The sequence below is a fragment of the Vulpes vulpes genome, chromosome 3, assembly GCF_048418805.1.
Source record: "Vulpes vulpes isolate BD-2025 chromosome 3, VulVul3, whole genome shotgun sequence".
Lineage (NCBI taxonomy): Eukaryota > Metazoa > Chordata > Mammalia > Carnivora > Canidae > Vulpes > Vulpes vulpes.
This window is the reverse complement of record NC_132782.1, coordinates 15075209-15101697: the sequence shown is the minus strand read 5'-3', so window position 1 is coordinate 15101697 and position 26489 is coordinate 15075209. Positions and strand designations below refer to the sequence as shown.

The 26489-nt window shown below is 36.7% G+C and overlaps 2 protein-coding genes across 3 annotated transcripts in view; both read right to left on the bottom strand.

Annotated features, from left to right (window-relative positions):
* Window positions 1–4515: 4515 nt before the first annotated feature.
* Window positions 4516–20262, bottom strand: KLHL41 (kelch like family member 41). Its single transcript, XM_025994102.2, has 6 exons — window positions 19042–20262; window positions 15275–15432; window positions 15048–15155; window positions 10574–10759; window positions 8191–8337; window positions 4516–5175 (listed from the first exon to the last, which is right to left on the bottom strand). The coding sequence occupies exons 1-6, from the start codon at window positions 20149–20151 to the stop codon at window positions 5064–5066; spliced, it is 1821 nt and encodes a 606-aa protein (XP_025849887.1). The 5' UTR covers window positions 20152–20262; the 3' UTR covers window positions 4516–5063.
* Window positions 20263–22353: 2091 nt separating this feature from the next.
* Window positions 22354–26489, bottom strand: part of BBS5 (Bardet-Biedl syndrome 5) — a 26957-nt gene continuing 22821 nt past the window's right edge. For both annotated transcript variants that reach the window (XM_025994103.2, XM_072751883.1), the window contains exons 10-12: window positions 24199–24282; window positions 23253–23276; window positions 22354–23100 (exon numbers count right to left, since the gene is read on the bottom strand). In XM_025994103.2, coding sequence (XP_025849888.1) covers window positions 22999–23100; window positions 23253–23276; window positions 24199–24282 — 210 coding nt within the window. In that variant the 3' untranslated portion in view covers window positions 22354–22998. The remainder of the gene's footprint in view (window positions 23101–23252; window positions 23277–24198; window positions 24283–26489) is intronic.

The following is a 26489-nucleotide window of genomic DNA, read 5'->3' as shown; positions in this document are numbered from 1 at the left end:
CTTCTTTACCATCTGGTTGTGAAATTGTATAAAATTCTTGATATAAGAGACTTGTGAATTTTAATCAACTTAAATAGCTTACAGTTCATTCTCTGAGTGCCTAATAAGTACCAGGAACTGTTTCAGATGCTGGAATTCACAGCAGTGAATTTAGCATATCTGCCGTGGATGGAGGTATCAAAATAAGTGAATAAAATACAGTATACCATAGATGCTATTAAGTGCTATGGAAAAAACTTCAGGGGAAAGGGGATAGGAATATTTTGGGTAGGTATAATTTTAAATAGAGTGATCTGAGAAGGACTCACTAAAGTGGTATTTGAGTAAAGACTGAAGGAGGTGAGGCTAACTGGCAGTAGAGTATTCTAGGCAGAGGGACCAATAGATACAAAGATCCTGAGGTAGGAATATGCCTGGCATATTTGAGAATAACAAGGAGTCCTCTGTGGTGGACCAGAATAAGTGGGAGGTTGAGGGTAGAAGTATAATAAGAGAAAAGGTAAGATAGATAAGCATCAAATACATATGATCTGACCTCATGGCTGCTGTGAGTGAATAAGCAGCCATTGGAGAATTTCTATAAAGGAATGATATGAACTCACATTTTAACTGAATCAATTTGGGCTACTCTGTTGAGATGGGAAAAGACTACAGAGAGGCGGGTGTATAAACAGGGAAACCCATTAGAACATCATTGCAATTATCCAGACAAAAAAATAGATGGTTGTGGGGGAGGGGGCACCTGACTGGCTCAGTCAGTAGAACATGTGACTCTTGGTCTCAGGATTGTGAGTTCAAGCCCCACATTGGGCATGGAGCCTATTTAAAAAAAGAATTAGATGGTTGGTTTATAGTAACAGCAGTGGAAGTAATGAGAAGTGGTCAGATGTTTTGCTATATTTTGAAGGCAGAGGCAACAACATATGCTCACTGATTGGAAATGAGGTATGAGAGAAAGGAGTCAAGAACACTTTTAAGTTTTTGTCCTAAGCAACTAAAAGCTATTATTGCTATCGTTTGAGATGGGAAGGTCTATGGGAGGAAGAAGTAGGGGGTGCAGTGGGTGGGAGGATCATGAGTTTGGTTTAGACATGTTGAGTTTGTGATGCCTTTTAAACATCTAAGTGGAGATATCAGATAGGCATGAGTTTGGAGGTGAAGGCAGAGATCCAGGGCCAGATATAAATTTGGAAGTTGTCAGCAGTATTTAATGTGATGAAAGTAGATGAAATCACTAAAATGTGATTAGAGGAGAGGGTGAGTGGAGGAAAAAGCTGAGGACTGAGTCTGCGTGCCCCAACGTGAGGTCAAGAAGAGGAACAAGCAAAGAAGGCTGGACAAGGGCAGCCAATGAAGTAGGAGGGGAAATCATAGGTATGACTGTAGTATTACTATCCTTCTTAGAAGCCAAATAGAGAAAGCATTTCAAGGAGGAAAAGGTGAGCAGTTGTATCAGATGTGGCTGATGGCTCAAGTAAAATGAGGAGTGGGCAATGTACATTAAGTTTAGCAACATGAAAATCCTTGGTGATTGTGAAAAGAGGAGTTTTGAGGAAGTGGTAGATCTGAAAGCCTGATTTAATAGAAAGTGGGAGGAGACAGGATTGATCGTATGTATGTATGTATGTAAATGGAAGAGGGACGCCTGGGTGACTCAGTGGTTGGGTGCCTGCCTTCGGCTCAGGTCATGATCCCAGGATTCAGGATTGAGTTCCGCACTGGGCTCCCTGCTTCTACCTCTGCCTGTGTCTCTGGCTCTCTCTCTCTGTCTGTGTCTCTCGTGAATAAATAAATCTTTAAAAAAAATGCAAAAAAATATATAAACAAATAAATAAATGGAAGCAAAGGGATGGAGTTGGAAATGGACCAATCTTGATCTGGTCTGATCCTCCATATGATGGAGGAAAATGATTTTCTCTTGTCTTACATTTATTCAATAAAATAGTTATTAAGGGACTACTATGTGATTTAATCCGTAGCCCTTCTTCCAAGAGTGATATATTTGTGCTGGGCAGAAAGCCATGTTGTAACTAACCTCAGGCCACCTGGTGGGAGTGCAGGTAACTAGCGTCTGAAACTTGCTATCCTCTGACTTCATGACCCTGTAAGTTCATTCTGTCCCAAAATAAGTTGGTCACCAGAGTGCCTTGAGTCTTCAGTATAGCTACAAAACATGTGTCATGTATAGATTTTGGTCTGTTGATATTTGATTTGGGTTTAAAGTACTTGTTTAAAATATCTTTACTTTGCATAATGTGAAATCCAATACATAATGGTTTGTAACATGTAAAGTTCACAGAACCTTTTGTGAAAAACAGGATCAAAACAGTAAGCAAATGAAAGATGTCTTTTTTTTTTTTAAGATTTTTATTTATTTGAGAGAGAGCCATGAGAGGGAGAGCAAGCTAGTGAGAGCCAGTGAGCGTGAGTCAAGGGAGAGACAGAGAGACAAGCAGACTCCCCACTGAGCAGAGACCCTGATGATGTGATGATAAGTTTGATCCCAGGACTCTGGGATCATGACCTAAATTGAAGGCAGACATTTAACCAACTGAACCACCCAGGCGCCCCGAGATGTCTCCTTGTAACCAGTCTCCCTCATTTTAAATTTCCTCATGATATTCATTTGTATTAGCTGAAGTGCTAAGTTCTGAGTGTTTATCTTCTGTATTCATGAGTGTGTTCTATTTCCCAAGCAAATTATTAAGAGAAATGAACCCTGAATAGGTTAAAATATTTTACTCAGCAACTTTTAGAATAAAATGATTACACTGCTGAGGATTATAAATTGTTTCCTTTCGATAAAAGTGAAAACCCAGTTATTGTATACTTTAAATACGTGGAAATCTTGATTAAATGACCCTGATGTACTTTTCACTTACTGTTACACATACTCTGACTTCTCTTGTACCACATCTCTCACTGTTCTTTCTCCAGGTTACCTGGCAGATAGTTTTCTTTCATTTTTTCTTTTTAATTTTGTTTATTTATTCATGAGAGACACACATAGAGAGGCAGAGACACAGGCAGAGAGAGAAGCAGGCTCCATGCAGGGAGCCCGACGTGGGACTCGATCCCGGGTCTCCAGGATCACACCCTGGGCCAAAGGCAGGAGCTTAACTGCTAAGCCACCCAGGCATCCCGATAGTTTTCTTTACATATATATTCTTATATATGTTTTTAAAGGTTTTATTTATTTGACACACAGAGAGATAGAGGGAGAGAGAGATGAATAAAGGGAACAGGAGAGGGAGAAGCAGGCTCTCCACTCAGCAGGGAGCCCGTCATCCCAGGACCTGGAAATCATGACCTGAGGCAAAGGCAGACACTCCAACAACTGAGCCACCCAGGTACCCCTGTTTGATGACTTTTCTATTTAAATAACTGGAGTTGTTGTAAACAAAAGCATTTTTTAAAGCATTCTTTTTTTCATTGAAATATAATTCACGTACCATAAAATCTACCCTTTTAAAGTATACGATGCAGTGGTTTCTAAAATATTCACAAGTTTATGCAACCATTACCGCTACTTAATTCCAGAACATTTTCATCATCCCAAAATATTGTTTTTATAGTTTAATCTCATGTTTATGTAGATTAGCTCTCCCCAAAGTAATCACCATCTTGCTTTTATAGTAAGCACTTCCTACAGTTTTATCCAGGTTTGCATTTCTAGACACCATAATTTGCACCTCTCCCCCTTTTAAGTGTGTCAGTCTGTAAGCATTTCCCACCACCCCTTTCTCTTCCAGTTTATCTGCTCAACAACCTGTGGAGTTTTCCACCCTCAGGATTTGTTGATTGTATAATCATGGTATAAACTAGAGGAGTATTGTCCATACAGAAAAGTACCCAGGATTCTACTTCAGAAATCCAAAGTAAAACTGGTTTTTGTTGGATGTTTCCATATTTATGGTAGAGATAATAAAGCTGTATGAACACTCCTCTGTTTTATGCAATTACTTGACAAGTAATAATGAAATACTCCAAATTAGTTCCAAGTTAGGTTTCTCAGAAAATAAGAGATGTAAGGATAGAAATCAAACATGTCTCGGAGATCATGTAAAATCTGTGAGTGATGATTAGTTGATAACTTACAGAGTTGAATGTGATGGTTGTAGACAGATTGAGGTGTCAAATTAGTGTGTACACTAAGCACAAACATCTTGAATATAGTGTTTCACATCCAGAAAATGCAATAACCCAGTCACCTTTCTTTCCTATCAGAAATTTGCAAATAGGTAGCTCTTTCCTGGAGAGTATAGATAAAACTTAAACCAACAAATACATCTTCCAGTACACTCACTGTACACTCACTGGCCCCAGCTAACGCCCAGCATTTTAAAGAATCAGTTCATTTCCTAAGGACAATCCTCAACCCTTCTACCACAGAGATTGTAGTTAAGACCTTAAAGACTGGTTTTAAATTAAAAAAAAAAAATTAAATTTGATTTAAATCACAAACAATAGAGCAGTATCACCAAAGGAATGGAGAAAAAAGAAGGACCACTTGAATTTGACTACTTAGAGGTTTTTCCCCTTCAAATGAGACCCATTTATTATACTTCTTAAATAGCATTTCCAAAGTCTTCTTATGGCATATAATCTTTAATATAAGGCATAGGATTCTTGTCATATCTTGAAGCACAAGGGAAAGTGATATTTGATATTTTAAACATTAAAAAATGTATATGTATATATTACATTCTCCAATTTCATTTTTAATAGAAAATGACTGTAAAGTTACCATAACAATGCAAATGAAAGAAACAGTAAATAACTCAAATTTAGAAACGTTTACAATTGATTGAGACAGATTAACAAAAGAAATAATCCATTCAACTTAATATTTAATTTCTTACTAGAAAATAGTTTTAAATAATGATCATTATACTGAAGATTCAATAACTGAGGTTTTGACGCCCACTGCTAACCTCATGGATAGTAATTTAGTGAATAATTTCTACATGAATCTCTGCATAGGCTTTTGAAAAACAGAATAAATTAAAGCCCTGTTATCCAAACCAAACACATCCCATTCTATTGTTTTTTCGCCTCCCTGTTTATAGTTTAGATAGTTTGAAGAGGTTTAAACGTGTTGCTAGGCAACTAGCTCCTGAAGCATAACGTATTTCCTTCAACATCCCAGCCCATTCTTTTTTATCATCTTCATACCTGATGGAGGAAAAAAAAAAAGTAATCAATAAGCAGTTTTTAAATAGATAGCTGTGTAGGTTTCCTTGTATTAGATATACACATATGGGTCTCCGAGAAAACCCTACTGGCTCTTGTCCAGAGGGGATACACCTGACCTGTAGGATAACATTTGAATTCCTCCCCAAGTATGCTTTCTCGGAATGAGCCTAGTCTGGATTCCTGCCATGCTATTTAATCTGGACGCTTAGGCAGTTGAGACTTCTCTGGGAATCAGACTGTTCAGAGATGAAGAGTAGTCAGCAGTTAAGCAATTATTCACCTTTGGGCCAATAACAATGACTGGTCTCTATGAGTCAGGTCAGCAGACTCTACCTTAAGAGTAAGACCTGGGAAGAACAGGGACTAGTCACCTTGATGATAATTCAAATTGTTCCAATACACTTGTGGTCAGTGACACTCACTAGTGATCATTTCAGAAGAATCCATTCCCCTCCCCCTTTAATGTCCCGTGTGAGTACTACTCTTAGATTTTGCACTTGATGTTAGGTAAGAACTAATGACAAACATGTTAGGTTGTTCCTTTGGGGGAAGAGTCCATTATAAAGATACAGGCGACTTGAATTGCTTTGAAATATATGTACTTCTGTGCTGGTGCCTGGAATGCCCTCTCTTCATGAGGAATTCCTAAATGCTACCTTCTCTCTGAAGCCTTTCTCACCTTCCTCAAGCAGAGTTTGTAGCTTTCCTTTCATTCGTCACATTGTCCTTTATATAGTATCTATTATAGCAATTATCATTCTTTTAATTTTTCCCTGATATTTATGTCCTCAACAAGCTCAAGGGTATTTGAGGGCAAATAATATATCTTATTCACCTAAGTATCCTCCCTCTTCCAGAAACTATCAATAGTTGGCATACAGGAAATTACCAAATCATTCTGTGAAGATGGTGAATAAAATTTAAACTAATAATTTTTATTTATTTATTTATTTGTGAGAGACAGAGAGAGAGGTAGAGACACAGGCAGAGAGAGAAGCAGGCTCCTCATAGGGAGCCTGACGCGGGACTCGATACCCGGATCCGGATCACACCCTGAGCCAAAAGGAGATGCTCAACTGCTGAGCCACCCAGGAATCCCAGAAAGCCTGACTTAATTGGCCTGCATTAAGGTCTGGGAACTGGTGTAGTTTTAAAAGCACCGCAGGTGATTTTAATGTGCAGCCAGGGTTAAGAATCGCGGCCTATTCACTGTTGGTATTTATCCCTGTTTTCCAAAAACACTGACCTTCTCAGCCCTCCATTATTTCATTCTTTTTTTTCTACTGCTTCCAGCTATTTTCCATCTCCACTTCTAGCCTCATTCTTCCCTGGAAATCTCCACTTTCTTTTTCTTCCTCCTCCTCTTTCTTTTTAGGGGGGGATGAGTAATAGCTAATTTCCCTTTATAGCCACTTTTTTTCTTGCCCTCTACACAGCTAGTTACTATTTCAACAACACAAGGAAATGATGTTTGATGCAGAAAATAATTGCTTGGAAAGGGCCTTTCACCTTTTGGTTCACCAGGTAATAACGCATGTGCTGTGTCCGGTATAGAACTAATGAGATCTCCTTTCCACTCTCAGCCTTGGTGGTGTGCCTTCACTAATCACTCTTCTAAAGCTGTATCTACATATTTAAATGTGTATGCTAATCTCCTGGGAATCTTTTTTTTTTTTTTTTTTCCTTTAAAGACTTTATGAGAGAGAGAGAGAGAGAGAGAGAGAGAGAGAACATGAGCTGGGGGAGGGGCAGAGGGAGTGTGAGGAACAGAGGGAGAGGGAGAAGCAGACTCCCTGCTAAGCAGGGAGCCCAATCTGGGGCTTGATCCCAGGACCTGGAGATCATGACCTGAGCCGAAGGGAGAAGTTTAACCGACTGAGCCACACAGGCACCCCTTGTTAAAATGAAGTTTTGATTAAGTTCGAGGTGGGGCCTGTGATTCTGCATTTCTAGGAAGCTCTTGGGGGATATCACCATTTTTGGTCAGTAGACCATACTTTATGTCCAAGGTTCTGGACAATCTATCGACAGACCAGATAAGGGCATCCATCCTTGAGAGTGGGGACTGGCTGAGAGGGAAGGCATGAGTTTGGCAATTTCTGCATGAGTGTACAGTATGAACTCGCTAACATTCCCCTCAGGCAACTGAGATCTACCTCCTATAAATTTTTATCAACAACCACATTTCCTGGGCTGAAGGCAGCAGGCACCATTTGGTAGACACATGTGGTACCCTAATGGTAACTAGACATCTGCATACTGTATGCCCTGCGCAACTATGTGACTCTCCATGACACAACTTACACTTCTGCTCCCCAGACTTCCTGTATATACCCTGCTCTCCAGAGGATATTCACAGCATTAGAAACTATGGTAAAATTCACCCCCCCCAACACACTGTATAAATACTACATTTATTCTAAGCCTAACTTTAAAATAGTCATCTGATTAACAAGTCCAAGTGTCATACTTAGGACATCGGCCCAGCACCTGAGAGGTAAAATGGATTGCTACTTTTCACTTTTTTCTTTTTAAAAAAGTTTTGTAACAATCTTTAAAAACTGGAAAACAACTTAAATTAGATTCAAAATAGAATCAATGAATTCATGGAAAACTCAAGTGTTCAGAACTCTGTTTTCCTAGAAAATAAAGTACTGTCAGAAAGGTTTGGAAGTAGCTTTTGCTCTACCAGTTGTCTAGAGCGTGACACTTTTAGAGCTGGAATGGAGCTTAAAAGATCAGCAGTGCCAACTGTCATTTTACTGATTTACAGGCCCAGAAAAGTCTTTCCTGGGCACAACTAGAAGCAGTACTTGATCATCAGGTAAGTGGCAAGTACAGAAGTCCAGTGAGGTTTGAAAAGTGTTTGTCTACTACCGAGAAGAAGCATACATGTTGGGAAAGACTGGCTTATTCTTTACTGTAAAATTGTTTATCAGCTATCAGTTATTTGATTTAATATTTGGTCCAGAAAATTGGAGTAAAAAAACTTACTTCCATATGTCATTGACTTCAGTGGGTGCAAATTCTTTAGACTCCAGTTGAATCATGGCAAAACCACCGATGGCATACAGGGATCCAGCCAGGCTGACCAAACTGATGGAACTTCTTTCTTGGGGAAACTCTGTCATTACTTCCCATCTAGGAATTATTGAAAATACAATCAATGTAAAAACCTAAGGAAATGCCAAATATACTTACTGAACAGTTATATAAAATTTTAATTTAAAAATTCAAGTAGCAAAGCCATCTAAAATTAGAAGATTAGGTTTGTTACTGAAAAATACCTAAATAGTTGTTTATTTGAAAGATGTAACCAGATTAAACATAAAGCTCTCAATACGTCAATCCCAGAATATTTCACCTTCATCAGTTAGCATGTTCTGCAATGGTGCCATAAATAGTGCGGGCTTTATGGTAGTTCTAGGGCTCCTAGGTCCTCCTGTGTTGGATTTCATTTGAATGGTAATACAAATTTTTAGTAACTCTGATTTTCATCATTTCTCAAGAAATCTTTATAATCTTTCACAATAAAGGCATGTGATTAACCTTACATTATCCTAGTTTAGAAACTAGGGTTGGTGGGGCACCTGGATGACTCAGTGGTTGAGCATCTGCCTTCGACTCGGGTGGCGATCCCAGGGTCCTGGGATCGAATTCTGCGTTGGGCTCCCTCTGGGGAGCCTGCTTCTCCCTCGCCTATGTCTCTGCCTCTCTCTGTGTCTCTCATGAAGAAATAAATAAATAAAACCTTTAAAAAAAGAAACTAGGGTTGGTAATTTGCTTTTTAATGACGTATTTCATCTTTTTAATTTAAGGGAACTTTTTAATACTAACAGCCACATGAAATAGGACAACTAATGATAAAATCCTATCAAATTAGTTGGAAGGATCAAGAGTCTACCTTGACTGAGTTAATCATTCTGGCAACTCTATTACTCTGGCATTAAAAGCAGACCTTTCTCTAAACATATCTGTTTTTCTAACTATAAAAATAGTATATGTGCATTGTAGAAAATCTGGAAATACAGAAAGGTATAGAAGAAAACAAATATCACCCATGATCATCCCCTCCAGAATAATCATAAGGAACATTTTAGTGTAATTGTGTTATTTCTCAAGAAGCATACAAATTTAAATATAAACATCTATACATATGAAAAAATTAAGAGCATAGAGTATTTACAATTCTGTGTGCTCCTTTTTAACTTCTGAGTGTTTACAAAAAGATGATTTTTTTAAATGACCATTTAAATCATCTCCCATAAAAATTCCTTGTGATTTTCAGATACTAAAGTCTATTTTGTAATCAGGCATTAAATGGTTCCTTAAAAAAGTAATGACAGTGCTCTAATTTTTTCTTCATTGCTAAAATAGGAGTCTAAAAACTATAGACTTATCCAGATGAGTGGGCTCAAAAATTTGAAAAAATACTAATTTTACATAAAGAATATCTGTCAAAAAAAGGATTATCTGTCAAATATCTTTTCACATTAACTTTAAGCCAATAAAATCTTATATATGAAAAATTTAAGAGAATTATAAAGAACATAAAAGAATAAAATTTCCGAAGCATTCACACTTTACAAATATCACAAGCTAAGTGGAGGTCTTTTCAACCCTTAAACTATATATTTCATTTTTTTTTAAAGATTTTATTTATTTATCCATGAGAGACACATACAGAGAGAGAAGCAGAGACACAGGCAGAAGGAGAAGCAGGCTCCACGCAGGGAGTCCGATGTGGGACTCGATCCTGGGCCTCCAGGATCAAGCCCTGGGCCAGCCAACCGAAGGCAGGCGCTAAACCGCTGAGCCACCCAGGGATCCCCAAACTATATATTTCAAATCAAATAACCGTATAGAGACATGTGTATTCATCCACATGAACATAATTATTCAGAAGTATTACCTTTGTGTGACTAAATTCACAAAGTTAATAACAAGGATAAATTGAACACTCTGGCATTAACTTGAGGGTTAATGTGTCCCAAGTTGCAAGCACACATAATGCATCATCAGAATGTTAGGCATTTCACACCCAGTAACAGCAGAAGAAACCCAAGTCCATATACTTCCTTTTTTTTTTTTAAAGGATGTTATTTATTCATGAGAGGCAGAGAGAGAGGCAGAGACATAGGCAGAGGGAGAGGGAGAAGCAGGCTCCGCACAAGGAGCCCAACACGACCCAATCCCGGATCCCGGGATCATAACCTGAGCCAGAGGCAGACGCCCAACCACTGAGCTACCCAGGCGTCCCTATATACTTCCTCTTAATCCTTGCTTCTCTGCCCTCCTTTCCCCATGTCCTAACTAGAAAACTTAATTTTCATCCAAAGTTAGAAAGTAGAGTGATCCATAAGATATAACAACTCACTTATTGGTTATGAGGTCAAAAGCTTCCACTGAAGCTGAAAGACCATCTTCAGTGACACCTCCAGCAATCACGATTTTGCCTTTATGCACCGCCACTCCAAACATGGAACGAGGGGTTTTCATTGGAGCCAGATCCTTCCAGTCTCCTTTTTTTGGGTTGTAGATAAACACTCTGTTTGTACACTTCCTGTAAACATAGAAGACAACAAAATAGTCCTTTTAGAACCTTCCTTTTCTGAAGGAAGCAATTTCACTAATCATTTAGCTTTGTTTCCCATCTGAAATACAGAAAACAATTAGAAAAACTCAAAAGTATTCTTAATCTGAACATATGACAAAAGTGAAGGAAAATTCCAAATGTGGGGAACTTAATTATACTACTGAAAGGTAGGGGAACTTTCCTTTGGGCAACTGCCCAGGCAGAGTAGGTTTTAATCCTATGTTCTGTTAAATTCAGCGGAAGACATTAATAGAGTTTTAAAAATATATAAGCCCTTTATTGTGCCAAGAAACAAAAATGTTAAGTTTATCTTATTTGAATCTCTTAGTAATGAGTCAGCTAATTTAAAAAAATAATTAGATATGAAAGTACCTATTTTAAATGTAACTATGTAATCTGATGGCTCATTTCATTTTAGTATACCACTAATATATCAATACATTTTACAAAATCTGGGACTATAGATTAGACAAGTCATCTGAGTAGATGAGTAATAAGAACAGTTTTATAGGGGGATCCCTGGGTGGCTCAGACGTTTAGCATCTGCCTTTGGCGCTGGGCGTGATCCCGGAGACCCGGGATCAAGTCCCACATCAGGCTCCCTGCATGGAGCCTGCTTCTCCCTTTGCCTGTGTCTCTGCCAATCTCTCTCTCTCTCTCTCTCTCTCTCTCTCTCTCTCTATCTATCTATCTCTCATGAATAAATAAAATCTTTAAAACAAACAAACAAAAAACAACCAGTTTTATATGCTAAATGCTACCAGGAAAACCTGTACTCTTCTGAGTTATTCTTGGTATGTCCCTTATGATTCCTTAAAGTTATCCTTAATATAATTATGGGAGTTAAAATGCTAAATAATAATTGATTAACTGAATATATTTGGGGGGGTTGTTTTTTTTTCCTTTAAAGATTTTATTCATTTGAGAGAGAGAGAGAGAAAGAATACTCACCAGAGTGAGAGCTTGGGGTGGGGAGGGGCAGAGGGGGAGAGAGATCCCTCGCTCTGAAATCTCCCCCTGAGCAGGGATCCCCCTGTAGTAGGACGAAATCCCAGGACCCTGGGATCATGAGCTGAGCCAAAGGCAGATGCTTAACCATCTGAGCCACCCAGGCACCCCTGTTTTTGCTTTTTTTTTTTTTTAAAGTAAGCTCTACACTACATAGGGCTTGAATTTACAATCCCAAAATCAAGAATCACATGCTTCAGACACCTGGGTGGCTCAGTGGTTGATCCTGGGGTTCTGGGGATAGAGTCCCGCATTGGGCTCCCTGCGGGGAGCCTGCTTCTCCCTCTGCCTGTGCCTCTGCCTCTCTCTGTGTGTCTCTCATGAATAAATAAATAAAATATTTAAAAAAAAAATCGTATGCTCTACCAACTGAGCCAGCCAGGCACCCCTTGATGTATTTAGTAAAGGAAAAAAAGCAAACAAACAAAAATCCCAACTTTTGGTAAGGATAACTTTTTTCTTTAATGTTATGAAAGATCAGAGATTTGGAGTAGAAGCATTTCCTCTAATATTTGACTATAAGTTAATAACTTTAAAACTTCTTGACAAGGACATGATACAAAATCATGTTCTTCAAATTCAGTGGTGTTAACTAGTGCAATTCAATGTGCTTACTTTTAGATAATGACTCATTTCAAAGTTCTTGACTTTGGCATTCATCAAGCAATGTTGTCTTGGTTAATCATATTCTCAAGCTTAATATATTCTTACTGACAAGACCTGTATGCTTCTTACTGACATATCCATTTCCTAGTTACTAATACCACTTGAAGGAAACAATTTAAATCATTTGGCAGGGTCGCTACATTTCCAAAGTCAGAACAATCCTTAATACACATTTTCCGTTCCATTTACTCAGGAAAAATACCCCAAATGAGATTTTGCACTGAGTTAAGTTCCTAATATGGCCTTCCTTTAAATATTTATTTGATGAGAATAGCTAGGATTAAGGAAAATATCAAAATTTCAGAATGTTATCTTTGAATATGGATAGACTATATGAAAACCCATTATTTTTTAAACAATTAGTCATTTATTTTTATTTTTTAAAAGAAGTATAACTGACATACCATATCCTATTAGTTTAGGTGTATATCATGGTAATTTGATATTTTTACATATTATGAAATGATCACCCACAGTAAGTCTAGTTACCAAATAAAGTTATCATAATATTATCTTGCCCATCCCCAACCCTTCCCCACTCTGGTAACCACCAGTTTGTTTCCTGTATCCATGAGTCTGTGTTTGTTTGCTTTTTTTTCATTTTTTGTTTGTTTTTTAGGTTCCCATTGCTTTTTAATTAATTTTTATTGGTGTTCAATTTACCAACATACAGAAAAACACCCAGTGCTCATCCCGTCAAGTGTCCACCTCCCATTGCTTTTTAAAATCATGTTTCTTCTGCAATTTGTCATTTTAATTTAATAATGACTATTAATTATTAATTCATAATATAGAGTTATTTCTAGCACATTTCCATATTTTACTCTTTTATCCTGCTTTGCCCAAGTAATTCTTAATTCTGGTTCCATTTCCAGGATTGACATCTTTATTTATTAAGCAACCTGAGCAAATGAGGACCAGACAAATTAGGCAGAGTTTTCAGGGGCAGGAATTTAATTCTCACTATTTAAACTGAAAAATCTTCATTTTACCAGATGGGCTATTGTTTTTTTTTGTTGTTGTTTTGTTTTGTTTTACTTATTTTTACCCATCTGAGAGAAAAAGGGAGCCAGAGCGGGGGAGGGGGGTCAGAGGGAGAAGCAGACTCCCCCCAGAGCCAGGAGCCTGATGTGCAGCTCGATCCCAAGACCCCTTATCATGATCTGAGCTGAAGGCAGATGCTTAACCCAGGTGCCTCTACTGGTTTATTTTTTAATGTTTTAATGTTTTAAAATTTTATATATTTATTCATGAGAGACACACAGAGAGAGGCAGAGACATTGGCAGAGGGAGAAGCAGGCTCCCTGCTGAGCTGAACCAGGACTCGATCCCAAGGTCTTGGGATCATGACCTGAGTGAAGGCAGATGCTTAGCCAATTGAGCCACCCAGGCACCCATTTGTTAAATATTTGAAATATCACCTCTGTCCAGAAGCAAGTCAGTGAACCGTTATTTAGGAGATAAATGCCCTCTTTTCAGTTCCCATGCTTTTCAGTTTCAAACTCACTAAATTCTCTCTTATGAATGTGAAGTACAAATCCATAATATTTTTTATCCACTACTGATTTAGCAGTTATATTTTAAATATTATATTACAGAGGTACACCTAATTTTTATTTAGTTATGACCAAAAAAATAAGAAAGCTCACTTTTTTTCTTTTTAAGATTTATTAATTTATTTTAGAGAGGCAGAGAGAGTGTGACAGAGGCAGAGGGAGAGGCAGAGAGAATCTCAAGCAGACCCCACACTGCGTGGGAAGCTTGACTAGGGGCGCCACACTAGGGGCATGATCTCAGGACCCTGAGATCATGACCTGAGCCAAAACCAAGAGTCTGAGGGGTAACCTACTGTGCCACTCAGGTGTCCCAAAAGCCCACTGGTTTTAATGTAGTAAAATATAATTAAAAATTAGCCCAATGAAAGACTTGATTATGCTCCTAAATGCTGCTTTTCCACTTTAAGAATGCTTATGAGGGAGCTATCATGCTAGTTCCTAGCAATATTCTGGAATGTACAAATTCACTTTAGCAACTGTTCTTTTTTAAGTATTTTATTTATTTATTTTAGAGAAAGAGGGCGGGGGCAGGAGCAGAGGGAGAGTCAGAATCTCAAGCAGACTCTGTGCTGACTGAGTAACCTGAGGGGGGGATTGATCCCACGACCCTGAGATCATGACCTGAGCCAAAATCAAGAGTCAGACGCTTAACCTACTGAGCTTCTCAGGTGCCCCATGTTAGCAACTTTTAAGTTTTATTTAAATTTCCCTTCAGTTTCCCTTCAGATATCATTTGTAATATCCTCCAATAGCTTTTCAAAGTTTTATTTTGAAATTTAAACTTCCAAAATATTATTACCAAGTCTCATTTTCAGGATGTAGATTCAAATGAAAGGAGGAAAGAACTCTCACAATAAAAAATCATTGGGAGAGGTGCTGGGCTGGCTCAGTCGGTAGAGCATGCAACTCTTGATCTCAGGGTTGTGAGTTCAAGCCCCACATTGGGGGTAGAGTTTACAAAAAAAATAAAAGTTTAAAAAAAATCATTTGGATGGTAACCATAAGGAGGTTTTTAGGGTACTTACTTGTCATCTGTCTTTCCTCCCAGACAATATATCATCCCCTTATGTGAAATCACGCTGTGGCCATAGACTTTGATAGGCAGTTTTTTAACTTCATTCCACTTTGCAGCCCTGCAATAAGAAGATGATAGAGTTTCTATGCTTTCAGTTAATTCCAGTCTAAAACTATGAACATGTAACAGGCACTCATACCCAAATGCTTAGGAAATAGGAATGTCATGCTAACTTACACGGGATCATAGCATAATACTGAATCCAGCGAAGCCTCTGTTTGAAGATCTTTGCCGGCAACTACATAGATTTTGTCATCTACCTCCCCCAGACCAAAAAGACACCTGGCTGAAGGCAGAGGTGGAAGTCCAACCCACTCTGATGCTATGTTATCAAGCTGAAAGAAAAATATATGAGGAATTATGGAGCTTGTTAGAAAAAAGTTACAGTTGTACCAAGAAAGATGCTATATTTTACATAATGTGTAGAATGCACTGAGATAGTCAAAGATGTAAAATAAAACCGAAATCCGAAAGTATCATGTTTTACCTCTGGACTACCAAGAAAAATGAGAAAATTTACTTGGCTTACTGAAAGTGCCAAAATCTGCAAAAAAGGTAGGAGAGACTAGAGTCACTGGAGGTCAGTTAGAACTGTGAGGTTCCTTGTCAAAGTTTCTTCCCATGTTACCTTCTTCAGGTTCAAAAAAAAGGCCTTAACACTTTCAGGGCATTTGGAAAAGAGAGGTTGTTACTGTAGGGAGGGCCACAGTACGTGAGTGACCCCCGAATTCTATATTTAACACGCTCCCCAAGCCGGCACCCAGGACAGCTGGACCTGTCGCTCAGTCCACCAACAACTGGGAGGTTAGGCAATATCTTTTTTATTTTCTTAAAAATTGTTTAGGTTCTCTCTGTTTTGCTTTATAACTTCTGACATAGGCAGGTGTTAACAGCTATAACCTCCTAGCCGTTTGTTGGAAGTTGTTTGAAATACCTTAGTCTTTATCTTAAAAAAAAAAAAAAAAGTATATAAGGAAGCAACTTGCTTATTTTTGCTCTGCCACTTCTTACTTCTTACTTCAAGCCCAAGACAGCTAAGTGTTCCTGCTCTTGGCAGGTCATTTTGGTATGGCTGTCATCAATTTCAGCACTTACTGTTGGTCATTTTAAGATCTTCTACTTTGCATTTTAGGACACCAAGGCATGAGAAAACCACTTCATGAGGGAGGGCAGTTACAGATTTGCTCTTCTTTCCAGTGCCACTTTGGTGCAGCAGGAGAAAAAGGAATAAACCCCCAAATAACTGGACACCAAGAGTAGGTGCAGATATTAAAGGCTGAGGTCAAGGGAGGGATCTCTGTAGGAGCATGCATATATCTCACTTCATAACTTCCGTCAAAGCAAAGCACTAAGACTTGATAAGATGAGCAGTTTAATCCTCACATATGCATTGTTAGCTCTGCATTCACAAATTTTAACACCTAGATTGTGACCCTTAATGTTTTCATTTTTGAAAACAAATTCTTTTATCAAGAAAGTCGTGTGTACTCCAGTAGAAATAATGAACATTTAGAAGTCTTGGCTCTGTGACAGGCTTTGTACTAAATGCTCACAGAGCTTTTAAGCGATATAAAATAGAGGCTATCTAAATCCACTGTTTGCCTTTTTAAAAATGGGAACAGTAGCCATTGTGATCCCAGACTGGAGGGTGTACTGCCCACACTGGATGGTACTGCCCACATCCCCACACAATCCCCAGTTAGGGCATTTACTTCAGCAGATGTAACAGTAGACTGCCTACCAGACTCTTTTATAGATGAGTGGTCAAGCTATTTAACCTTTCTGGCTCCAGTTTCCTCATCCTTAAAATCAAGTTTTGAACCTAGATTACTTTAAGATGGGGTGCTGTTCAAAAATTTGATGCATCTATTAATTCTATGAAAAAAAAAAACTCTTACCCAGATAAAAAATTTTCATGATCTATTTATAGTGTACAAAGATCATATTACTTCTAACTTAATACATTTTAAACAGATGTGACCAAGCAGAAAAATACAATACCTGATACATATATTTTATTTAATTTTTTTCTGATACATATATTTTATTGCGAGTCATAAATAACCCTTTTTACAGTCAAGTATTTTTCTCCTGGCATCTTGTTGCATTATTTGTGCCTTTTAAAAGGAGCAAGGCACGGGTAAGGACAGGAAGTTGGTCTTACCAACTTTGTATAACTGTTTTTGTAGCTATAAAGAACATCACACAAGTTTCTTGAAACAAATGAGAAGCTGTGCCAATAAGAGTAGTAACAGGATAGAGGAGAGTAAAGATGACTGTAAGTATTTCTTGGGTCTATGATTTCTAGATAACTGTCCATCTGTAATTATTTTTTTGCTTTTGTCTGTGTTTTGATGTCATTTTTGCTTCCTAGATATTATAGCCTTTTATTTTTAATTAATTAATAAGTTCATGAGAGACACAGAGAGAGGCAGAGACATGGCAGAGGGAGAAGCAGGCTCCCTGTAGGGAGCCCGATGTGGGACTCGATTCCAGGACCGCGGGATCACAACCCAACCCAAAGGCAGACGCTCAACCACTGAGCCACCCAGATGCCCCTAATTATTGCCTTTTAAACTGAATTTGGCTTTCCTGAAATTTCACCCAAATTTAAAATTAGGACTCAGGAAATTTTCTGGCATGCATTCAAATACTTATGATTGCAGCTTCTATTTTATTTTTCTATTTCATAGTTAACAGTTTTCAACGGAACTTTGAAAATTAAGAATGAATATTAACATGTATTATTACATTTTTCAAGATGCACAGCATGTCACACACTCTGAGAGCACACAGCGACTGTGCTATGACATTCTACACTTATCTTTGGCCTTTCCAATTCAAGTGCCCATAAACCTCAGGCCACAAGTAGCTATGACCTAAACAAACTCTTTCTGAGCTAGCTGTAAGCTACAAAGTACTGGTATTGGCATTACTAACGATAAAGGTTAAGCTACTGGCTGATTCCTTCACAAACTGATAAAATGTAGTATATTGATAATAGGAAGCAAACTTCCTTTAAATAAAGCACAAAGAATCTATTAGCTTGAAGGATTTGTTTTCTTGGACACTTCTGTGGTTTCACAAAACAGATTAAATTGTAATAATGTCTAGGTACAACCTTGGTCCAAATACATGTGGTCACTTGTCATAAATAAAAAATCATGGGATGCCTGTGGGGCTCAGTGGGTTAAGCATCTGACTCGATCTCAGCTCAGGTCTTGATCTCAGAGACATGAGTTCAAGCCCAGGATTGGGATCCACTCTGGGCGTGGAAAACTTAAAAAATAAATCATTAAGAGTAAAAATTTCTAAATATAATTAATGAATTGAAATTAGTGACACTGATGTAGATACTTTTTCCCACAGGGTACTCAAAGTGTGTAAATTAAGTACATAGGTTCTCTTCATTTTCAACAAAACTAAAATATAGTTTTAGGCAGTAAGCATAAATAACAGATAAAATGCTACCTTTAAGAACTTCAGTTCAAGAAAACCTGGAAAAAAGGCTGAAAATCTGATCAATTATTTTTGTAATGTGTAAAGTACTATGATTTAGGGAAACACATTAACCTATTTTTCAGAAAAGTGGATACAAGATTAAATTTAGGTTTTACTAAAACACTGGGGTTAGAAAGATTATAGTCCCCATCAGCTATAAACTTGACATTTTGCGTAAGAGTATAAAGAAAATCTTTAATCATCATACGTTAATTAGAACCTCATTCTTCACCAAACCTTTTATTAAATATTAATAAGCCATTAACAGACTTAAATATTTGTCAGTTCTCGAGGTGTAGCAAAGGGCAAGGGACTGGAATAGGACAGCAAGTAGAATAAAACGCAAGCAGACTGAATAATTCACACATCAGCTAATGGGACAGCAAATAACAGCCTTTCCTTTATGTTTCTACTTTTGTAAAAAAAAAAATAGCCCCTCTTACCTGGAAGAAGTAGGACTGTAGAGGCTGATCTTTATTTTCTTCATCCACATAGAGTCCTCCTACCACATACACCTGATTCTGTTGGGTAACGATGCTAGAATGATTTCTGGGGATCTGCTCAGCCAGTGCAGTAAGGTAGCACTCGTTTTCTGTGGGATCATAAGCCACGGCAGCTGTGTCGTTAACCAGGAGGATGAGGTCTTTGACAAACATTCCATGCCTGGGAATGTCATTCAGGTAACCAGGAAGTAAATCTTCATCACCAACATCACCATTCACCTCACCGGCCCCAGCCTTCTCTGCATTTTTGCTAGGTTCTGGGAGTTTGCCTGCGAAGGCGTCTTTGAGAACTTTGATTTTTTTCTGGAGTTCTGGGTTGCTTTTAATGATATCATCTTTCTCAACATGATCTTTAAAATATTTTTCTGTCATAAGGCGAAAACGGATACAATCAAACACTTCGCTAAGGTTTTTAACCCTGTTTTCTTTGTCTGTTCGCACCCATTTCATCACTGCCTCGAATACTGCTTCTTCCTTTTCTACATTTAGGCTGTCATTTGAAATGACGGAGATCAGTTCCTGTGGAGATAATTGCATAAAGTCCTCTTCTTTACAAATCTGTACAAAGCGATCAGACACAAATTCACGGGCAGAGATGGCAAGTCTTGGGCAGTCAAGAAGAAGTCCTAATCTTAAGATGGCTAGACAGTTACCAGGAGCAAGTCTTTTCTGAAGATAAGAAACACAGACAGTGAACACCGAGGGGATCTGAAAGCGGCTGGCCAGGGCAAAAATATCTTGCACATTTCCATCGTTGAGATCTATACTGGCGGAGTACAGGTACTTGATGATTAAATCCAGTACAGCAGGATCCACATTATCTAATACTACCTCCTTTTTTTTCCCCTCATCAATTTCAGATAAAAAATACTCACGGAAGTAAGGACTACAAGCTGACAAAATCAATCTGTGGCAAGGAAGACTTTTGTCACCTGCTTTTAGGGTGCAATCGATGAATTTTTTTTCATCCAGGAGATCTTTTAGACCATCCTGAAGAAGGGTGGATTGGTAAAGCCGCAGTTCCTCTGTGAGTTCCCGCTGGGAATCCATTTTGTGAGTAACCTGGGTAAGGAAGGGGACACTGAAGGCCTTAGCTCCTCGCAGCACACAGGTCTAGCTGTAAAAAAGGCAGATCAGTGTGCTTTGCCCAGCTTGAAGCCTTTGCAATTTAATCCCACCAGCTAAATATAGATACCAACTCTAACAACGGGAATTCAGGAGAGCTAGTTTGGAAAGAGGAGTTGTTCTTGCAGCTGTTATAGATTGAAGGGAACAACTGGAACTTTTAATCACTAAGGAAACAACTAAGAAACAAGAGATTTAAATGAAGTGGGAAGCTTTAAGATACATAAAGCATTAGAACATATGCCAATAAAGGCACGTTTAAAGAAAGTGTTTATTGAAGTAACAGAAAACTGAATCATAAAAATGAGTCAGTCCGCTAAAAATGGTCTAATGGCAAACTCCTTGGCTGTCTGAATTAATGATGCAAAGGTCAAGAATATGAGGTGAGTTCATCTGAATATCATAAGCAAAATCCCTTTTCCGATTACTGTTACATACATTTACTTTCTACTTAAAACAGTGGTATTTACAATTTTCTTTTAGAAGTGGGAAACTTGAAGACTTCTGTTTATGTATCATTATAATTTAAAGAAAACCTTTAGTAACAATACCCCATCATAATTGAAATAATAAATGCATAGAAACTAATTTTCTAAGACCTTCGAAAAACTAGAATTAGTACTGAGTTACCTTATAAAATTATTTAGGTTATTCATACTCTGCCTTTCTCTACAAAGGATGTGATGTGGCAAACAATTATAAAACAAGTGAAATAAAGGCAAAAGGTTAAAATGGATCAAGTCCAGAAAGAAACAGAAATAGTTAAAAATCAACATTAATAGTTAAAAATCAACATTAGGGAAAGAAAAAACATGATTACTAAAGATATTCTGTGATTTTACATGTTGAAGATAATCTTTCTCATTAAATAAAAAGTTAAAATACAAATGTAACTCCATGAAAATGATGTTATCAACAGAACACAGCAAAATCAGGAAGAAATGCTATGACACCTGCACATCTTGGAGAAAACAAGCCTATTCAAGGGAAAAAAATATAACTGAAATAATAATTTAGGTAGTTGATAATAATAGAATACCCTATTAATTACAGAATATAGAAGTCATGATTTGAAAAAAAATTGATCTTTTGTTTAGGTGTAGATGACCTTGCATACCTCTTCATGAACTATTTTATTATAAAATTATACAGTCACATTTTCTGAACTCAGAGGGGCTGCAGAAATACTGTGTACTTTCAAAATTTGGTACTCTTAAACCTGCTCAAAAGAATATAAGCTCCATGAAGACAGGAATTTTTTTTTGGTTTGCTTTGTTCAGTGTTATAGCCACAGGATCTTGTGTCCTCCACAAATATTTGTCAAATGAAAAAATGCCCCCAGATCAGTGAATTGTGTTTTTAAATTTAAAGGCCTCTGTCTATGAGTAAAGGTTTTTTTCCTCTTATTTTACATCACAGTGAAGTCAATGCTACTGTCAGCTGCTAAAACAACAGCTGAAAGAAGAGCTCATTGACTCTTTTTTCCATTTATAGATGTCACTAAAGGTTTTAACACACTAGAAAAAACTAACAGCTGCTCCCTTGTTTAAACAATAAATGACTCATTTCTCTCTACTCATAGCTTTCAACTAACATTTGAAAAGATTAATGAGTCAGATGCAAACACCACGATATGACATTTGAGATTCCTTACTAGTCAGCAACTATAAAGTCTGTTTTGCTTCAAAAGCTACTTAAACATATTCCTGGCAGTATTTTGTGATCTGTGTAAACTTTTTCTTCCCCGTCATGTAGGTTATTTATTATAACACCATCTCTTAAAAACGTACAAATCCCTTCCTTTTTAAATAAACCAATGTATAGCTTTTATTCATTGATTTTAATTAAACTCAGGTTAGCACTTGGTTATACTATGTGTTTATGGTTGTACATAGTGTTGCATCTTATTTTATGTTTTTACACACTCATTCCTTTCCCTCTAGAGAAAGAGGGCTCCTTTGGATAATTTCAATGATTTGACAAAGGTTCCTTACAATGTTTTATACCAAAGCAGTGGCAAAAAACAGAAGCCAGAGAAGTTTCCAAATCGTAGCTAACCAAGAAATCAGAGAAAATCCTATTTTTGAAAACTTTAAGGAAGTTTCAATGAGTACATACACGGAGAAAGTCAATAAAAGAACTATTTATTTACAAACTATTTAAAACTATTTCTTTACAAAATAAATGTATTCTTCCCAAAATTATATTGTAATTATTTATAAAATAGTGCCCAAAACACTTATTACATAGGGATTGATATACTCCAGAGTTAATGTAATTTTTAGGTTTTACAGAAATGATCACTTAAACATGACAAGTTTAAGGGTTGTAATTTATGAGAGTTGACTTACATTTGGAGCTATTTGATAATTTTTTAAACCAGATTTTTATAACTAAAAAAGCAGTATTTTGATTATTCCATAATAGAAGCTTATTCTTTTAAATAATACTTTCAAAACATTAAATGGTGCTGCATAAATTCTTTATTAAAGCCAACATGATACAGTCATTTAATATCTGCACTAATTTACAAGCATTAGGTACAAAATAAACATATTTACAAACCAGATACATTTTGATTACAATTTTAAATATAATTTTTAGAAAAGTGGCAATAAAATCTTAGATAAATGAGTTTTTCCTTAATCATTAAAAACTTCTTTCTTAAAAGATTTTTCTGTAAATGTAAAAACTTATTCCGTGCCTTATGGCAGGCGACTAGTATCTTTAATCTTGAGATATCTTTAAATAGAAATCCAGTTCAACTCAAGATCAACTCATTACTTCCCAAAGTCCCTGTAGGGTGAATCCATCCTTCAATTTCTCTATTGCAAGCCCCAGTTCTTCTGAAAATACAGGTTCACGATCTTGTTGCTTTTTGGGAGGTAAGAGGATGAGATGGGAATATAGAAGGTGGGCAAGGAAGAAGAAAAAAACAAAAAATAGGTTTCACATAAGTTTTGTGAATACTAAATTGTTGGAATATAGAAAGTTTTTTTCATATACTATAGATAAAATGTCCTTACCTTATTGCCATCAGCAAAATAAGCCTATAAGACAAAGAAAATTATATTTTACATACTTGACATATAATAGGTTAGTGAACTAAGGAACAGGTAATTTACAGGACAATTATGTAACTAAGTGTATTTTACATTGTTACAGTTTTTCTAATGGTCTTAGCACTTAATCTTTACTATGCTAGTAGCAGATTTCACTTCTTCTGTCAATCATTACTAATGATTACAAGAGTTATGCTTTGAGCTCCGAAATATTTGTTTTGTAATAAGTATACAATTTGGATTGTTAACTTGAAAGGAGATTAAAAAGAATGACCTAGAAGCTATAAAATGTCATCTCTACTTTTGTTTAGAAGAAGGTGCTGGCAAAACAAAAAGCAATCAGTACTTCAATGTGTCAGCAAATGCTGTAGTTTATAATTAAATATTTTACACTAATTTCAGACTTGTTTAAAAATATTTATTTCCAGAGAGGTTTATTGGTCAGATTTATACACTACACTACATAGAAAGCATTGACATTATTTTTGCTATGAAATAATACAAATTTGGAAACAGGAAAGCTCATTGTTCAAATATTCTTTTTAAGATCGTATACCAATAAATTGAAAGGAAGTCCATCTTATAAAGATTAATTATGAAAACTATAGATTTTAAATTAACTTAACTATTTATAACCTGTTCTATTATTCTAAGGTATGAAAATTTTTTCACAGATCTGAAATCCTCTGAATTATTTTGTTCTCAAACATTCCTAGTTTGGAAATTTAAAAGTAATTTCAACAAAGAAAAAATCCTTAACTTAAAAAAAATTACTTTCCAACTCATGTTTAAGATAACTCTCAAAAGTTGCAAGTTCCATGGTGTTTTACACACTTAAGCCATTACTTAATTAAATCTGACTCAGATAAAATAATAATAATAAATTTAGTAGTTTTTTTGTCATGCTCACCACAAAGGCGTCTGTATGATCATCAGAGTCAATTTCTACATCATCTTGAATCTGTTCAACCGTCAGAGCTTCAAGGGGCTGAGGCTAAAAATCAGTAGATGTTAAAATGTATCAAGGAAAAATAAATAAATAAAATGCATCAAGGAGACAAGATTAATTAAACAAATAATTTTAGTAAAATGTGCTGTGAGAATTGTAAATACTTGTAAAAGTGTAAAACAATTGAAAACTACTCGTCTTAGAAAAATCACATTTATATTCTATTAAAACTAACTTTAGTAATAAATCAGTTAAACCTAAGCTTTTAAATCTGAAGTCAATATCATCAGAAGTATTAAAATGACAAATTTACTAATGTTAATATGATAGAGATATCCTTAGAGAAGAAACTCTCAGTGAACTTTATCTTATTTTCTTTCACATGTTTTTTAAAAAACTAAGTTTGGATAATAGCAAATTTTCTATTTCAATTTTACTCAAAATAGTCATTAAATAGAATTTGTGAAAAGTAAAAGAACTAAGATTTAGATGGACTACCCCAATGGTAAAGCAGAGTAAAATATGGTGCTGATATTAATTCATTATTTTTCAAATGTTTTAGTATCTTGGTATGTTAAGCACTATGCTAACACTAACAAGGGTAAAAGTCCCTGCCCTACTCATAAGAGGTTTGTAATCTAGGGCGGGGGAAGTGGAGCAAAGGATAAAACACAATTATGAGTAACTAAATATTAGGTTGAAACATATGAAATTGCCATTTTTGTGAGTCAGAAATGGTCAAATATTAATAATATCATGGTTCAACCTATGAAAAGTAGGTTCAACCCTTGAAAAGTAGTTGTAACAAATGCAATATCTATTATAATAGAAAGTTTAGAGACAGCACAACTTCTGGCTTGTGAATCCCAGAAACTTTTATGAAGAAAAGACTGGTACGTAATCTATGTCTTTTAGGATGACAGTGACTTCCATAGGTAGGATTAGGGAACCAGCATCAACAAAACTGAGAAACCACAAAACGTGGTTGAAGAATGATGAATAATCCAGTGTGGTCAGAATAAAAGAGTCCAATGAGACAAGCAGCTATGCAGGGCTATCATATTGAAAAATCCCAACGAGCATCATTCACAGTAGTCTATGTGTACTATGTTCTTATAGTTGCGCAGTGTACAGCCTGCATAAACGGATATGGTGGCTGTGATGTAGGCTGGTGTCTACTGAAATTCCTTAATACCAGCCCAAAGAATTCAGACTTTATCTATAGCTAATTTGTGGGAGGGTATGTAGAGTAGAAGTGTATTGCTTGACAAGAGTGATCTGATCCCCTCATCTGAATAGTCTCAATGTTTCAACCACGTTGAGTTGTGTGACTGTGAACAAGTAACCTAACCTAGCTAAGCCTCATCTCTGTAACTGTGAGATAAAGATAATAATAATACTATACTTCATAGTACTGTTGGGAGGATTAAATGAAATGATGCATATAAAGTTCTTAGAGCAGTGAATCGGAATAGTAGGGTGTTCAATGCAGTCTTTCAACATCTATGAATATTCACTAAGCCCTATTATGTGCTAGTTCTGATTGCTAGAGATATAGTAGTTAAAGAAAATAGATGTGGGATCCCTGGGTGGCGCAGCAGTTTGGCGCCTGCCTTTGGCCCAGGGCATGATCCTGGAGACCCGGGATCGAATCCCACATCAGGCTCTCGGTGCATGGAGTCTGCTTCTCCCTCTGCCTATGTCTCTGCCTCTCTCTCTCTCTCTCTGTGACTATCATAAATAAATAAAAATTAAAAAAAAGAAAGAAAATAGATGAAAATCCCTGACTTCATGGAGATTATTTATAGTGGAGAAAACTGATGAGTGTTACTAAAAATAAAGCAAGCAAGCAAGCAAGCAAGCAAAGATAAGGAACAAAAAAATGATGGAGGCTGCTGTTTTAGATGGTAGTCAGGGAAGACCTCCCTGAAGAGGTAGCTTTGGAGTAAGGGCTTACATGAGATGACAGAGTGAGTTATCATGCTGGTTATTATTATGTACTGGAGGCCAGTAAAGAAGAGAAGAAATGAAAGGTAGAGGCACTCATGTGCCTGGTATTTCATGGATATGATCAATAACTTCGTGACAGTGATTATCTTCATTTTAGAATGAGAAAACTGAAGCTCAAATCTGCCTTGAATTACAAATTAATGGTGAATTTGGGACTACAGTCAGGCTTGCCAGGTTCCAAGGACCATGCATGTTCTACAATATTATTATGGAAGCAAAAGTAATAACAATAACTGTGGTTT

Excerpts from the sequence above, each read along its gene's own strand:
- KLHL41 (XM_025994102.2), bottom strand. The coding sequence starts at position 20,151 with ATGGATTCCCAGCGGGAACTCACAGAGGAACTGCGGCTTTACCAATCC. Across the intron at positions 15,433-19,041 it reads TACAGTCCTACTTCTTCCAG|CTTGATAACATAGCATCAGA; the intron begins GTAAGAGGGGCT and ends TTTTTCTTTCAG. Across the intron at positions 10,760-15,047 it reads GGAGGAAAGACAGATGACAA|GAAGTGTACAAACAGAGTGT; the intron begins GTAAGTACCCTA and ends CTATGTTTACAG.